General features: G+C 48.8%; 1 protein-coding gene across 1 annotated transcript in view; it reads left to right on the top strand.

Moving 5' to 3' along the window:
* Positions 1-12,235: 12,235 nt before the first annotated feature.
* Positions 12,236-13,506, top strand: part of FBXO21 (F-box protein 21) — a 580,830-nt gene continuing 579,559 nt past the window's right edge. Inside the window, exon 1 of the mRNA XM_069619209.1 lies at positions 12,236-12,493. Within this exon, the coding sequence (XP_069475310.1) occupies positions 12,267-12,493 (227 nt within the window). The 5' untranslated portion in view covers positions 12,236-12,266. The remainder of the gene's footprint in view (positions 12,494-13,506) is intronic.

Consider the following 13,506-nt stretch of genomic DNA (forward strand, 5'->3'; position numbering starts at 1 on the left):
GCCAGTGCATCTGCCACTGTGCTAGGCGCACGAACATGGCCCAAACGCCCGGCACAGGGCACCAGAGGCCTGGGACAATCACGAGTCACCCCCACCCCCGGCGATGTGCAGCAGGGAGAGGCTAATGGAGCAGCACCCACCACCGCTATCACTGTAGAGAGAGGAACAGCACACCGGAGCCCATGGAGGACCAGACAGGGGGGCATGGCGCAATACAGCAGTCCACTGGAAGCATCACCTTCCAAAGAAAATTCACACTCCAGTCGGACAGAGGTCCCAGATGGACTGTGTGGGTGGAGGATTTCACTGGGTTTATCTAGGCAGCAGCAGAAGAGAAGTCGCTGGTGCTGAAGGACATTTTCATGAACCTGGCAGGGACAGAGAACAATGACATCATCAAGACTATCCCTGCGGAAGACAGAGATACATATCACGCCCTCGTAGCGGCCCTTGAAAAGAAACTAGTAATACAGTCAAACAGTGACTATGAACGCTTTGTGTTCCACCATTGTCAACAGGCCACACATGAGACGTTAGAGGAGTTCATAACACGGCTCCACTTGAAGTTAGTTCAATGCCAATTCTCTGCCTTTTCGGACTATGAGGTGATCCGACTCTGTGTTATTGAGGGATGCACGTTGTCCGTGCTCCGCAACCAGCTCCTTAAGAAGCCCCTGACGATCGAGAGTTAGTTATGCAAGAGTGCATGAGAGAGTGGAGATACAAGCATCAGCCATTGAGACCTTGAAAAAAATAACGGGGAGGGACGACGCAGTAGCAGCGTTCGATAGTAATAGGAACAAGGAAAGGGCCACCGAGACCACCAAACATCATCTAGAAGAACACAAAGAGATGGTTATCCGCAAATTAGACCAGGGCCGCGCTCCAGGCGACTGTGCTACCAATGCAGACAGATTTTCCCCCATGAGGGCCCATGCTCGGCGATGACCCAACGGTGCTCCAGATGTGGCAGGGAAGGCCATTTCCAAATGGTTTTTGAGAGGGGAAGCTGTTACCACCGGCCCGCCACCCATAGGCGACACCAAGCAACTGGAGACAACCCTACAGACGTTCAACGCCAACCACGCAGTGGAGACAACCTCAATTCTATCCACAACAGCAAAGGAGAATGGTGAGGGCAATGGAACAAGGAATGGACTATAGGGAAACACCTATGAACAACCTGTCACTGCAGCCAGAATTCTATGCAGACTTCTACAGCTACCCGGATGACCCATATGCAAACTGGGACAAATTATCATATGGACAGGACCCCGATTTCACCAACTGGTTCGTCAATCTTATGCACGGAGAAGAAGACAGCAGCGAAGCGCCAAGAATATTGGTGAGAATGGACGCAGTCACACACACATTCCTCATAGACACTGGGGCCACTGTCAATATTATGGTGGAACAAGAATTTCTTCGATCAGGAAGCAGTCAAGACCTGAAGCTGTCGCAAGCAAGGATTTTTCAATGGGGGGCCAGCGTGCCACTCACATCTTAGGGGCAATTCAGGAAGACATTTTTGTTTAAGGGAAAGAAGGTTGACACTGTCATTCATGCACTGAGGAGCCCTGTCCGAGGAAAACACCTGCTCAGCTATCTCACGGCGCAAACCCTTTGCCTGATAGACATCAAGTTTCAAGATGACGATGCAGTGATATGCAACGGGGACCAATACAAATGCAAACTCATATGCCACCCGAAAGGCCTGCAAGTCAACATGGAGATGATCAGACCACCAGGCCCTTCTTTCTTGTTTGCAAATCCGAGGACAAAGATGCTGCCAAGGATTGAGAAGTGGGGTATTCTCTTCCAGGAATACGATACGCCATCACGCACAGGCCAGGCGAAGACAGCAACCTTGCTGATTACATTTCAAGACACCCGACGGCGGGAGATCGAAAACCAAGAAAAGGTGACGCATAATACCTGTGCTACATCACAGAGCAAGCTCTACCTCCCGCTCTCACCACCGAGGACCTGGCCAGACCGGCGCAAGCAGACCAGCCCACTAGATGGGCCAGAGAACTCACTGTCTCGAATAAATGGAGAGACTACAAAAGGCTGTCGCGTCATCATGAAGGGGTGAGCATGCTGGAGATGGAACGCATTGTGAAGATCAGCACAGAGCTGCTGGTATCCAAACAGGGGATCCTATTGAGAGGAGGCCGCATAGGGCTGGTACAGTTGGTGCATGAGGCAACCAAGAAATGCCTCTGACAGTCGGTGTGGTTCCTACACATGGATGCTATGGTGGAGGGTGTAGGGAGGAGTGGCCTACCATGTCAGTGTGCAGGGAAGAGTGACCCGCCACTCTCCATTCAACCTACGTACATTCCCCAGAAGGTGTGGCAGGGAGTTGCAATGGACTTCTATGGACCACTCGAGATGGGGGACTACCTCTTAGTAATAATTGACAAGTGCTCTAGATTCTACATCGATCACCCAGATTGTTGGGGTCATAGATGAGGTGTTCAGTGAGTGCGGCATCCGTGCACCAGTCAAAACGGACAATGGGCCGCCGTTCACTGGCCAGGACTTTTACAGATTTGCAAGGCACATGGTGTTCACACATGAGTGGTTTATGTCATTGATTAAGAGAACCATCCAGAAGGCAACTATTGAGGGCATGCCCATGCAGCAGGCCCTCTATCGCATGCTACGCCACTACAGGAATTCAGCGCATTCCGTAACCATGGTACCACCCAGAGACTTGATGAGAGCGTGCCTGAGAAGCAACCGTAAGATTGGGAACTTCTGGAGGAAAAAGTGACGCGATGGCAACGAAAGCAGCAAAGGATAGAACAGACCGGATCCGGAAAACGACGGGCAAGGAATTTCGAAGAAGGGGAAGAGGTGCTTGCGAAGCAGCGGGTGCAGAGAAAAACGAACGCAAGGTACAACAGCACACCCCTCAGAGTGACCTGCATGAAAGGGAACATGGTGACGGCTGCCAACACCGAGGGCCATCACGAGGAATGCTTCCTTCTTCAAGCATTTCAAGCCGGAAGAAGATCCTGGACCAACAATGAGGATCTGGTGTTACCAGGCTGGGCCCCGTGACGTGGGCGAAGGGAAACCCGAGCCACATGACATGGGCGGAAATAAAGGTTGGGCCGGAAGACACATCATTCCGGACAGAGTAACTGAGCAAATGATTCCTGTGTCTTTATGCGCTGAATGTGTGAGGCCCAGGTGGGCATGTGAGTGTACCCTGACCTCCTAAATAGCACCAGAGGTCAGGATTGACAACATAACACTGGTGATGTGGAGTTTCGTCACCCCGCGTGTGCTGGAAAAATAGATATAACGTGGAACACAGAGATACAAACAAGCGCAACGTTCCACACGCCACTCTGCTAACACGGAACACAGTGAAACGAACAACCGCAACGTTCCACACGCCACTCTGCTAACACGGAACACAGTGAATCGAACAACCGCAATGTTCCTCACGCCACTCTGCTGCCTGCCCAACACTCAGCAACGTGCTATCAGGAAGCCCCAGAACGGCCTGTGATAATAAACACGGTGCACACAAGCCACTCTGCTGCCTGCCTAACACCTCACAACATACAGGCCAGACAGATAGTGGAAAATATACAAAATATGCACACAGCACGACAAGAACAGGTATTTGGAGAGGCCTAGGCAAGGCCCAGCAACCACCTCCATTACGACTCACAGGCCGCCTGAAGTGAGTTACCGAGAAGCGCAGTTGCGCACAAATGCTGACACAAGCACAGAAGGGACGCGAGAACACCCACAAAGGGCAAGCAGCAGGCCCAGGACCTTAGCAAGGTGAGCCAACATGACAGGCCCACACACCAGCCCCTCAAGAGCCAGCGGCAGCAGCGCTGAGAGAAGGAACAGTGTACTCAGACTAGACAGTCAAGAAACCGCACAGTCCACGCTCATGAAGCCATTCGACCCCTACACCACGGGGACAGCCCTCCAATGGTGCATATGGCTCCAGCAGTTTGAACTCCACCTGCTAGCCAGAGACATCATGGAGGAGAAACGAAAACGCATGCTTCTGCTGCTAAACATTGGCACTGCAGCATTACACCTGTTCAACGCACTTCCTAACAACGGGACAGCAGACGATTACACCCTAGCCAAAACAGCACTAACCAACAAATGTAAGCCGAATTCAACCCAGACTATGAAAGATTCCACTTCTGCATGACCCACCAGAGGGAAAAAGAGACAAATGACGATTTTCACGTCCGGCTAAGAGAATTGGTGGTCGGGTGTGATTTCACCAACGAGGACTTTGCAATCTGCCTGCAGATTACCAATGGGCTATCGTCCGAGAAGCTGGGACGAGCAATAGTGTTGGAGAAGAACTTTCTGCTAGATCGCATACTAGCAATGGGAAGACTCTGGTAGCTAACAGATGACCAGGTAGCAGTAATGGAAGCCGCAATGCAATGCCTGCCTCAGGACAACCCCCAGAAGGAAGAAGAAGTGGCAGCAATCTGGCGTCGTCCAGACACACAATAACAGGATGAAAAGCACCCCAACAACATGAGACCGGGAGGCCCGCAAGGATGAAACAACACTTGTAAGTGGTGCGGTGGCCCCTGGCACTGAGGCGAACTATGCCCAGCATGGGGGGTAACATGCCGAAAATGCAAATGGCTGAACCACTTTGCTGCTGTGTGCCTAAACCCCACCACCCCGAGAGACTCAAACCAACAACACAACTCTACCCGACAACAAAAAGGGAGAGGAAAAGCCAGAGCGGTCGACAGCACACAGAGGTCACTCAGCAGCAGTGAAACAGAAGAGTTCTCTGACGAAAGTGCATCCCCAGACAGACAAGGAAAAGAAAGGCGGAAGAAAACAAGAGGAAAAGAACATCGCGTGCACATGATCTCCGCCATAAAGCCGCACAAAACAAAGCCCGGTAGGAAGAAGAAACAACACAGGTGGCCATCATGCACCATCCGATCAGATGGAAACCCCACCAAAGTGGTCATCGACACGGGAGCGACAGTAAACATCATGCCCATCCACATGTAAAACAATCTGGACCCAAAACCGACGCTCCAGGACAGAAGAGTGAAACTGTTTGCATATGGCAGCAAAAAGCCACTACCACTGAGTGGGTCTTTCCGATCAAACCTAACGTATAACAGAGCCACGTGCAAAACAAGAATATACATAATGGATGCAGGCCTGGAAACTCTACTAAGCTGCCGCACAGCAGAGAAACTGCACTTAATACATTTCGCATTTAGCATCAACCCGACCTCCTCATAAAGCACCACCGAGTATTTCAAGGGATTGGGTGCCTTCGCGGAAGAACGATCAAGCTACACATCGATCTGACGATTTGACCCAAGGCTGTACGACACCCCCAAGTCCCCTTCCATATGAGAGAAGTGGTTGAGTAGGAATTAGAGGAGCTGGAAAAACAAGGGATAATCAAAAAAACGTCCGCCCCCACACCAGGGGTGTCACCAACAGTTGTCACGCAGAAACCACGACAACCCAATGCTGTGAGAATATGTATTGACATGAGGCTACCCAATGTGGCAATTGGACGAGATCGCCATGTCACCCCAACAATTGATGAACTGATCGTAGATCTGACAGGCGCCAAAGTATTTAGTAAGTTCGACCTAAGGGAAGGCTACCACCAGTTACGCCTTGCAAAGGAATTCAGGTACATAACTTTTTCATCCCACTTAGGCCTCGGAAGATACAAACGGTTAAATTATGGCATATCATCAGCGGCCGAGGTCTTCCAAAATGACATCAGAAGAGTGTTTCAGGGCCTCACTGGAACCACAAACATAAGTGAAGATATCCTAGTATATGGCACCACAACCAGCGAACACCACGAGCGACTAGCAGCTGTCCTCAAACGACTAGAGGAAGCAGGACTCACCCTACACGCAGAAAAATGCAAGTTTAACAAAAGTGAGCTGAACTTTTTCGGATATGTATTCAATTCCGATGGAGTGTCGCCAGACCCGGCCAAAGTGAGCGACATTAAAAGCACAAAAGCCCCCACATCAGCGTCAGAAGTAAGAAGCTTCATGGTTATGGCTACTTACTGTGCGAGATTTATACCCGATCTCGCCACCCTCGCAGCACCATTGAGGGAGCTTACAAAAAAAGACAGACAATGGGAATGGACAGAACAGCATCAACAAGCGTTCCAACACACAAAGGACTTGCTATCCAGTACCACAAAGATGGCGTTTTTCAACACAGACAGAGCCACAGAACTCCTGGTGGATGCCAGCCCAGTAGGGCTGGGTGCAGTCCTCACACAATTGGACAACAATGGCAGCATATACACAATTGCGTTCGCCAGCCAAGCGTTAACAATGACAGAACAAAACTATGCACACATCGAGAAGGAAGGGGCTACTGCCACTTCAGAGTATACCTACTGGGGCAACCGGCAAAAGTGTTCACAGATCACAAGCCACTGATTCCAAACTTCAGAGGATCTGCACCACACCCCCCGGCACGGCTAGAAAAGCGGATGCAACAACTACAGCCGTTTAACATTGACGTTGAATACAGAGTCGGAGCAGACAATCCGGTGGATTATCTATCCTGCCACCCGCGTCCCGCCACAAAGCACGAGGAGCAGCACGCATCTGAGACAGAGGAGCATATATGCCACGTGATTGACTGTGCTCACCCACGAGCACTCACGCTGCAAGAGATAGCAGATGAAACAAGGACAGATCAACGAACCATCCAAGCTGTCCGGTTAGGAGACTGGAAAAACGACCTAGCCGCAGTAGCACAGCGCACAACAGTAGCACAGGAGGAGCTACAGGTGCTGTTTGGTATCCGCCATGAGCTCACATTGTCTGAAGAGGGCATCGTGATGAGGGGACATAGAATCATTCTGCCAGAATCACTGGAAGAAAGAGCCCTGAAACTGGCTCACGGAGGCCATCAAGGCACAGTGAAGACCCAATCGTACTTGAAATCAAGAATGTGGGTGCTGCGAATGCAACATCTTGGGACAGAAGTAGTGGATTCCTGTGCAGCTTGCCAATCGTTGAGGAGACAAACGACCCCTGAACCAATCACCAGCGCACCCCAAAGCCACCCCAAAGCCACACGAGGCGCGAGTCAGTAAGCATGGACTTTTGTACCATTGCCGGGGAGGGGTACCTCCTAGTCCTGGTCGACGAGTTAAGCCGATACCCAGAAGTAGAGCACGTCAAGTCCACGAACGCAGAGTCGGTCATCACAGCCCTCGAGAAAGTATTCGCAGTACAGATCCCAGACCGGACACCACAGTCACAAGTTCCCCAGCGGACAAGGAGCCTGAGAGGGCCCATCCGAGGAACCAGCTGAGAGAGCAAAACAGTCATCACGGCTACGTGGGTATGTGCTCCAAGGAATCTACCACCGAAGAACCGAGGCAGAAGAGAAGCAGTAAGAGACAATGACAAAAAATGTTATGTTAGTTCAGTATTCTAAGTTTGAGAGGAATGTGGTGTTACTAGGCTGGGCCCTGTCACGTGGGCGAAGGGAAACCCGAGCCACGTGACATGGGCGGAAATAAAGGTCGCGGCGGAAGACACGTTATTCCAGACCAAGCAACTGAGCCATGTGTCTTTATGCGCCGAATGTGTGAGGCCCAAGCTGGCGTGCAACTGTACCCTGACCTCTCCTAAATAGCACAGGAGATCAGGATTGACAACATAACAGAGGATGCCTGAAGAGGCGAAAGCAAAGATGTCGTCCCGATACTAGCAGAAAGTGTTAGGTAAGATTTCCACAGAGCCGGCAAATCTTCCTTTCCTGGTTCAACTCCAGAACTTTTTGCTTTTCTAGTGGGATATTTTCCATTAATACCTCAGTGAGTGGGAACCTTTTTCCATACTCACCTAATCTTTAACTCTTTTTATGGGTGTCATTTTTAAGACTCTCCATAGTGCCTTTTTAAAGTTATCATGTCTAACAGCTTATTGGCAATAAGTGCCTGTTGTTGCTGGGTTGACCTAGGGACTCCCCATTTAACTTTCTTGTGCTAACCTTGAGTGAACTACAGTTCCCAAGGGTAGAAAGGATCTTTGAATCCCTTTTACATTTGATTCTGTGAAACCAGCACCCCCCCCCACCTTAAGTGCTGGGGAGATACAATGTATCCCCTTTCACAAGAAAACTGTAACAATTCTGTTACAGTGACAAGCTTACCTTTAATGGCTGGTGGCAGTGATACCTTTTACTAATTTGGTGCACCTTTACCGCGGGCTGTGATCACAGCTGCATTAAAGGCACCTAAGGGTGCTCATTTTACCAAAATGACCCCCGTCTTCTTTTTCTGCCATTTTAGTGTTTCTTGTCGTTTCTTGTTCCTTCCCCCGACATCCAGGGCGGGAAATTCCTTTATTTGAGTTCTGTCTTTGGCGGGAGTCCCCTGGACACCCCGCCCAGGCTCCAGTCAGTCTGTAAGCACAGGAAGTGGGGGAGGAGTCGAAAACTTCCCCCTCCTTTGTCTTATGCCTTCCTTCAACTGGGCCAAATCCCAGTGGGGGGGTTGGCTGTCCTGATTGGACAGCCAGACGCCCCTTTCTTGTAAAATGCGGGGAGAGAATGCAGAGGTTGTTTTGCAGTTCCTGATAAATACTGGACACCTGGAAGCTGAAGTCATGTCGACCACTGGAACAGAAAACCGAAGAGGATGACGAAGGAAAAGTGGCGGAAATGATTTCCAGCGACCGGAGAGCGTGCTGTGTAACTGGAGCCTGCTACAGCCCTTCCTTCCAATCGACCTGGGGTCTCCGAAAACGACGACCCGAACCCAGAGCCTGGTGAGACCCACTAGACTCAAGAAGACCTGCATTTTGAGCCATCCCACGGGTTGCTGCGACCTTGTGTTCTTGCAATACCCCAATACCCTGGGACCTCCAGTCATTGTGCGGTTCACGGTCTTCCGAATTCCGAATCTCGCTGAAACTTCGTGCGCATCCTGGTGCATCTCCAGAGACACGAATCGAGTCCAAAATGTCCCCTTACAAGAGTGCTGGACCTTTTAAACAACGAGAATTCAAGCGTGATTTTCTATCTTCTTCTGTGCTCCTTGAAAAGGCGCCAAAGCCGCAGAACCGCATTCAGCGCGAGAGAGATCTTGCCTAGAGCCTTCTTCATCGATCCCTGCTGCAAAGTCCCTTCTGAGGTCTTGTGTTCAGTCTCCAGGACAAGGGATCCACTGACCGGGTATTTGGCTGCAGTCCCTGAAGTTCTCCTGCTGCAATCTCTTCTTCATTGCTGAGGTACTGTGTTGGCTTGGGTATATACTTACCTTAAGCCTGTTGGGATTTCTGTGTAGTCCTGGGGTGTTTTCTGTGATTGGGAGGTCCCTCTTCCAGTACACCCAGTCCCACTGCTAGAATCCTGCTGGGGTGTCTTCTGTGAAGCCCCCGGACCCTCTTCTAGCCCTAGAAGTAAAGTACTCACCTGTTTGCCCAGTTTCCCTAAGGAACTCTGACTTTTGCTACTAAAGAACTTATTCTAACACTGCCTGTTGGTCACTAGTCCTAGTGACTCCCCTTCTGCCACTGAGACCACTCATGCTCTAAGGGAAAGACTTTGAAGGGATTGGGACTTCTGCCTAGAAAAGAAATCAAGTGTTTTACTTACTTGTAAAGAGTTGGTGGGTAGCTGTAATTCTCAGAGTGAACAGTTACAAGAGTTCTTACTGATCTTGAATGTGTGATGCACTATTCTTAAAAGTATGGTTAACACCGTTTCTTCCTTAGCCACTGTTTTACCAGTCTAAAAGAAAGTAGATGTAAAGGTATTTTACTCTCCTGTGATTAGGTTGTGCCTCTTTACAAAAGTAATGTGTTGGTTTCACCAGATTATTCATGTAGGGTAATTGTATGAGTGTCCTCCAACTGTTGGTATCACCAGGTTAGTCCTGTTAGGATAACTGTACGAGTGTCCCCCAACTGGGTCTTGCTTCCCCTGACTTGCTGCTAGCCTGTCCTTAATAAGTCTACATTAGGTTGTTGCCCACCTAGAATAACTATTCAGTAAAGTGTAACATTGGGTTTTACTTTCCCCTTCATGGTGAAGTTAAAGTAAGTGGGTTTTACTTACCTTGTGTTAGCTGTGTGCCATCCAAAACAAGTTACCAGAGTTATTGCTTACCTCAATCTGGGGTTCCCTGTTTTCCAAAGCATCTGTAATGGTACATTACATCCTTAGGTTTTACTCACCTGGTATAACTGTGTGTTATGACAAAAGTAGTTATAAGTTTTTGCTGCACCTAGAATAAGTGTTTCACTATTCACCAAAAGTATATTGTCCAGTTGACTGTTTATGTGATTTGTTCCAAGAGTCACTGAACAACTGGAAGGGCCTACTGTCCTTGTATTACCAAAAGTAATCTAAAAAGTAACCATTGGTCTTTTACTCCCAAAGAATAGGCTTGACCTATACTAAATGTGTATAACAAGGTTTTGACTTCCCTAGAACTACTGTTAGGTGTTCCAAATAAGGTTTATACTTGGGTATGTGTACTTTCAAGTATAGTGTTGTGCTTTATATTGTGATTCCATATAATGTGTTAGTACTTACTTAGCCCCAAGATTTATCTGGGCCTACCTGTATTTAAATAAATCCTTTATTTTTACAATACATAGTGTTTCAGTGTTTCTTTGGATCATCTGTATGACAATTTCATTTGTACTGTATCTACTGCCCTCTCTCCCTCCTAAAATAAGCCTGGCAGCTCTGTCTATGCTACCCCGAACTCAGGTGGTACAGCCTTATACTAAGAGTGGAGTCTTGTACTGCCTCAGTAGAATGGCATAGCTCCCAACCTTTTTTGTCAGCATGGCGGGTGAAAACACTCGATTTTCTTTTTGGCGGGTGAGAGGCCCATAGAAGTGAATGGGCGGATGAAGGACGTGGTTCATCTGCTTTCAAGGCGGGTGACACCCGCCAAAAGCGGGTGAGTTGAGAGCTATGGAATGGTTTTGCTAGGCCCTTAACTGGACTTCAGAAAAACTGTCCTAACAGAAAGGAGTGAAGAGATTGAACCAGGAGGGAGACCCAAACGATTAAAAGGCCCTGCAGACTCATTAAGGAGCCATGACCCGGACATAAGGAGATATGTTAGGGGGAGGTGTTGTGAGGCGAAATGGAAGAGCCTCAAAGCGTGAAGGGAGAAATGGAAGAGCCTCAAGGGTTAAGAGAACAGTGACGGGGTAAGAGGAACGGGAGGAGCCTCACAGAGGAAGAGGCGGCAGTTAAAATAAAATGTATTTGCACAGAACTGGTAATTCCTTAAACAGATTTTATGTGAGGAAGCAGATATAACAGAAGATCTATTACTTTCAAACCCAATGCGTGCAAAAATGAAGTTATTACAGTGTGATTGGATTATAACTATGGACAGTGCGAAGACCTAATAAATGTGGCCATATAGCGATATTTCCTGGCAAGATGAAAACAACTGAAAGCTAAAGCACCCAGCCCAGACTATAGAGAAACTATCCTACGCTTCCGACTGAATATTCTTCATACCAGAGAAATAAAAGTAAGACGGGAACCTGAAGACAGAACTTGTAGATTTAATTGTGGTTCGACTCAAGTGGAAACCCTTTAACACTTGCTATTTGAATGTGCAAAACTTCTAGATAAAAGAATCCAATATTTTAAGCATCTGTCTGAAAATTGTCTAATATTGACGGCATACGAATTATGGAACTTGATACTCCTGGCAAGAAATAAGAGGATCCAGTTGGTGTTGTAAAATGTGTACATTTTTTTAATTTGACATAAGAAAGGTGAACGATTAATTGTAAATTGAATTATTAAATTTAGATGTATTTAAATGCACATCATTTTGTAAAAGTTTCTAAATAAATAAACCATAAACAAATTAAAAAAAATAATAAACTGTATGTTTCTCAGAGGACGTGTCCTGTCATCCTGACTGAAGTGTGTGAACACAACAAGGGTTTTTATAATGAAGCTTCTTGAGAAGTAAAGAGTAGAGAAGAGCATTGTGATAAATGTACAAAAGTAAAAACCTTCAAAAACATGTTTTTTTCATGAGATGTGGGGCAGGTTTTGTGCTTGTTGAGGTTGATAAAACCAGGGTGTACCTGCCAACGACGTTCACAACTCCGTAATCTGTCCTTAGTATTCTTTCGTTGTAAATGTGCTGGGCCCTTCTACACAGTCTGTCTTCTATGTCTTGCTCTTTGCGGCGGACTTGGGGCGGGGCCTCTAGCTGTCACTTTTTGTACACAGTAAAGATGGCGGCGCCCGGTGAGGAAGATCTTTTGAAAGGGGAATCAAGGGAGAGGGACGTCGGAGAATCGGCATTGACTCTTTCTGCACTGCCTGGAGAGGTGCTCGAACGCATCCTTTGTTGTCCGAAGCTGACCTCTACTGACATCTGCCACGCCGCCCAAAGCTGTCGGAGGCTGCGAGAGTTGTGCGGGGGTCACGGGGAGGTGTGGAGGCAGCAGCACCGGAGGAGGTATGGGGGCAACTACAACGGGGTTAGTGGCACTTGGTAGCGCTGTGAAAGGTATGTTATGTGTTAATGTAGCATCCCTGGAACAATTGGGCAGAGTACAACACATTAGCTGCTAACTACGAGACAGGACATGCCTCTGGGCAGGTAACTCGGGACGGAGAAGACTGCATCACTGTAACAAGTCATTTATAGAAAAGACATCCATGGATACCTTATCTGTGGGAGGGGAGATGGCAGCACCATAGCAGGTACACCCAGGAAGGAGGCCAGGGCAGCATTGCAGTAGGTAGCCAACGGTGGGAACTGGAACTATAGAACAGAAAACGGGACAGTAGGAGTGCAGCATTGGCGCACGGAACGAGGTTAGAGAGGGGAATGCCTCACTAAAGTAGGTAACTAATGAACAGTGTTGGAGGTGGCATGTGACCCCCGGGGTCCCCTGTGCACACACGCAATCAGAGACAGACGCGGGACGCATGTTGCTGGCACGGGGTCCCGGCTGCAACTGGCGACCAGGACCTCCTTTATTGAACAACGCATGCGCGAGCCATAATGAGGCTCATGCGTGCTCATATGGTTTGCGTACTAAGCAACATCCCTCCTTTTCCCCCAAACAATGAACACGTGTAAACCATAACTATAACAGACAAAACTTTGGTGTACCGGAACAGTTCTCGACCTTCTACGAGACTGGGTCCATGATGAAGTATTGGAACCTCGATGGGCGCTGATGCCCCTCCTGGCTCGGGTACCTCCTTTCGTCTTCACGAGGGGGCCTCGGTGTCCCCGGGGCCTCTGGAGGTCCTTTGTTCACCGGCGGCATCGCCAGTCGTGACGCTGGGGTGGATGCCTCCGGCGACACTCCTGGTGGGGCCACCTGTGGGCCAGCCACGATCCTCTTGAAGTAGGATATGTTCCTGGTGATCGTTCCCCTCTGGTTGGCCACTGTGACCCTGGACCCTTTGACATGGGTCACTCCTAGTGTCTGGGCCTCATACGTGAGGCCTAGCTTC

The sequence above is a fragment of the Ambystoma mexicanum genome, chromosome 10, assembly GCF_040938575.1.
Source record: "Ambystoma mexicanum isolate Mex_15411 chromosome 10, UKY_AmexF1_1, whole genome shotgun sequence".
In the NCBI taxonomy this organism is placed as follows: domain Eukaryota; kingdom Metazoa; phylum Chordata; class Amphibia; order Caudata; family Ambystomatidae; genus Ambystoma; species Ambystoma mexicanum.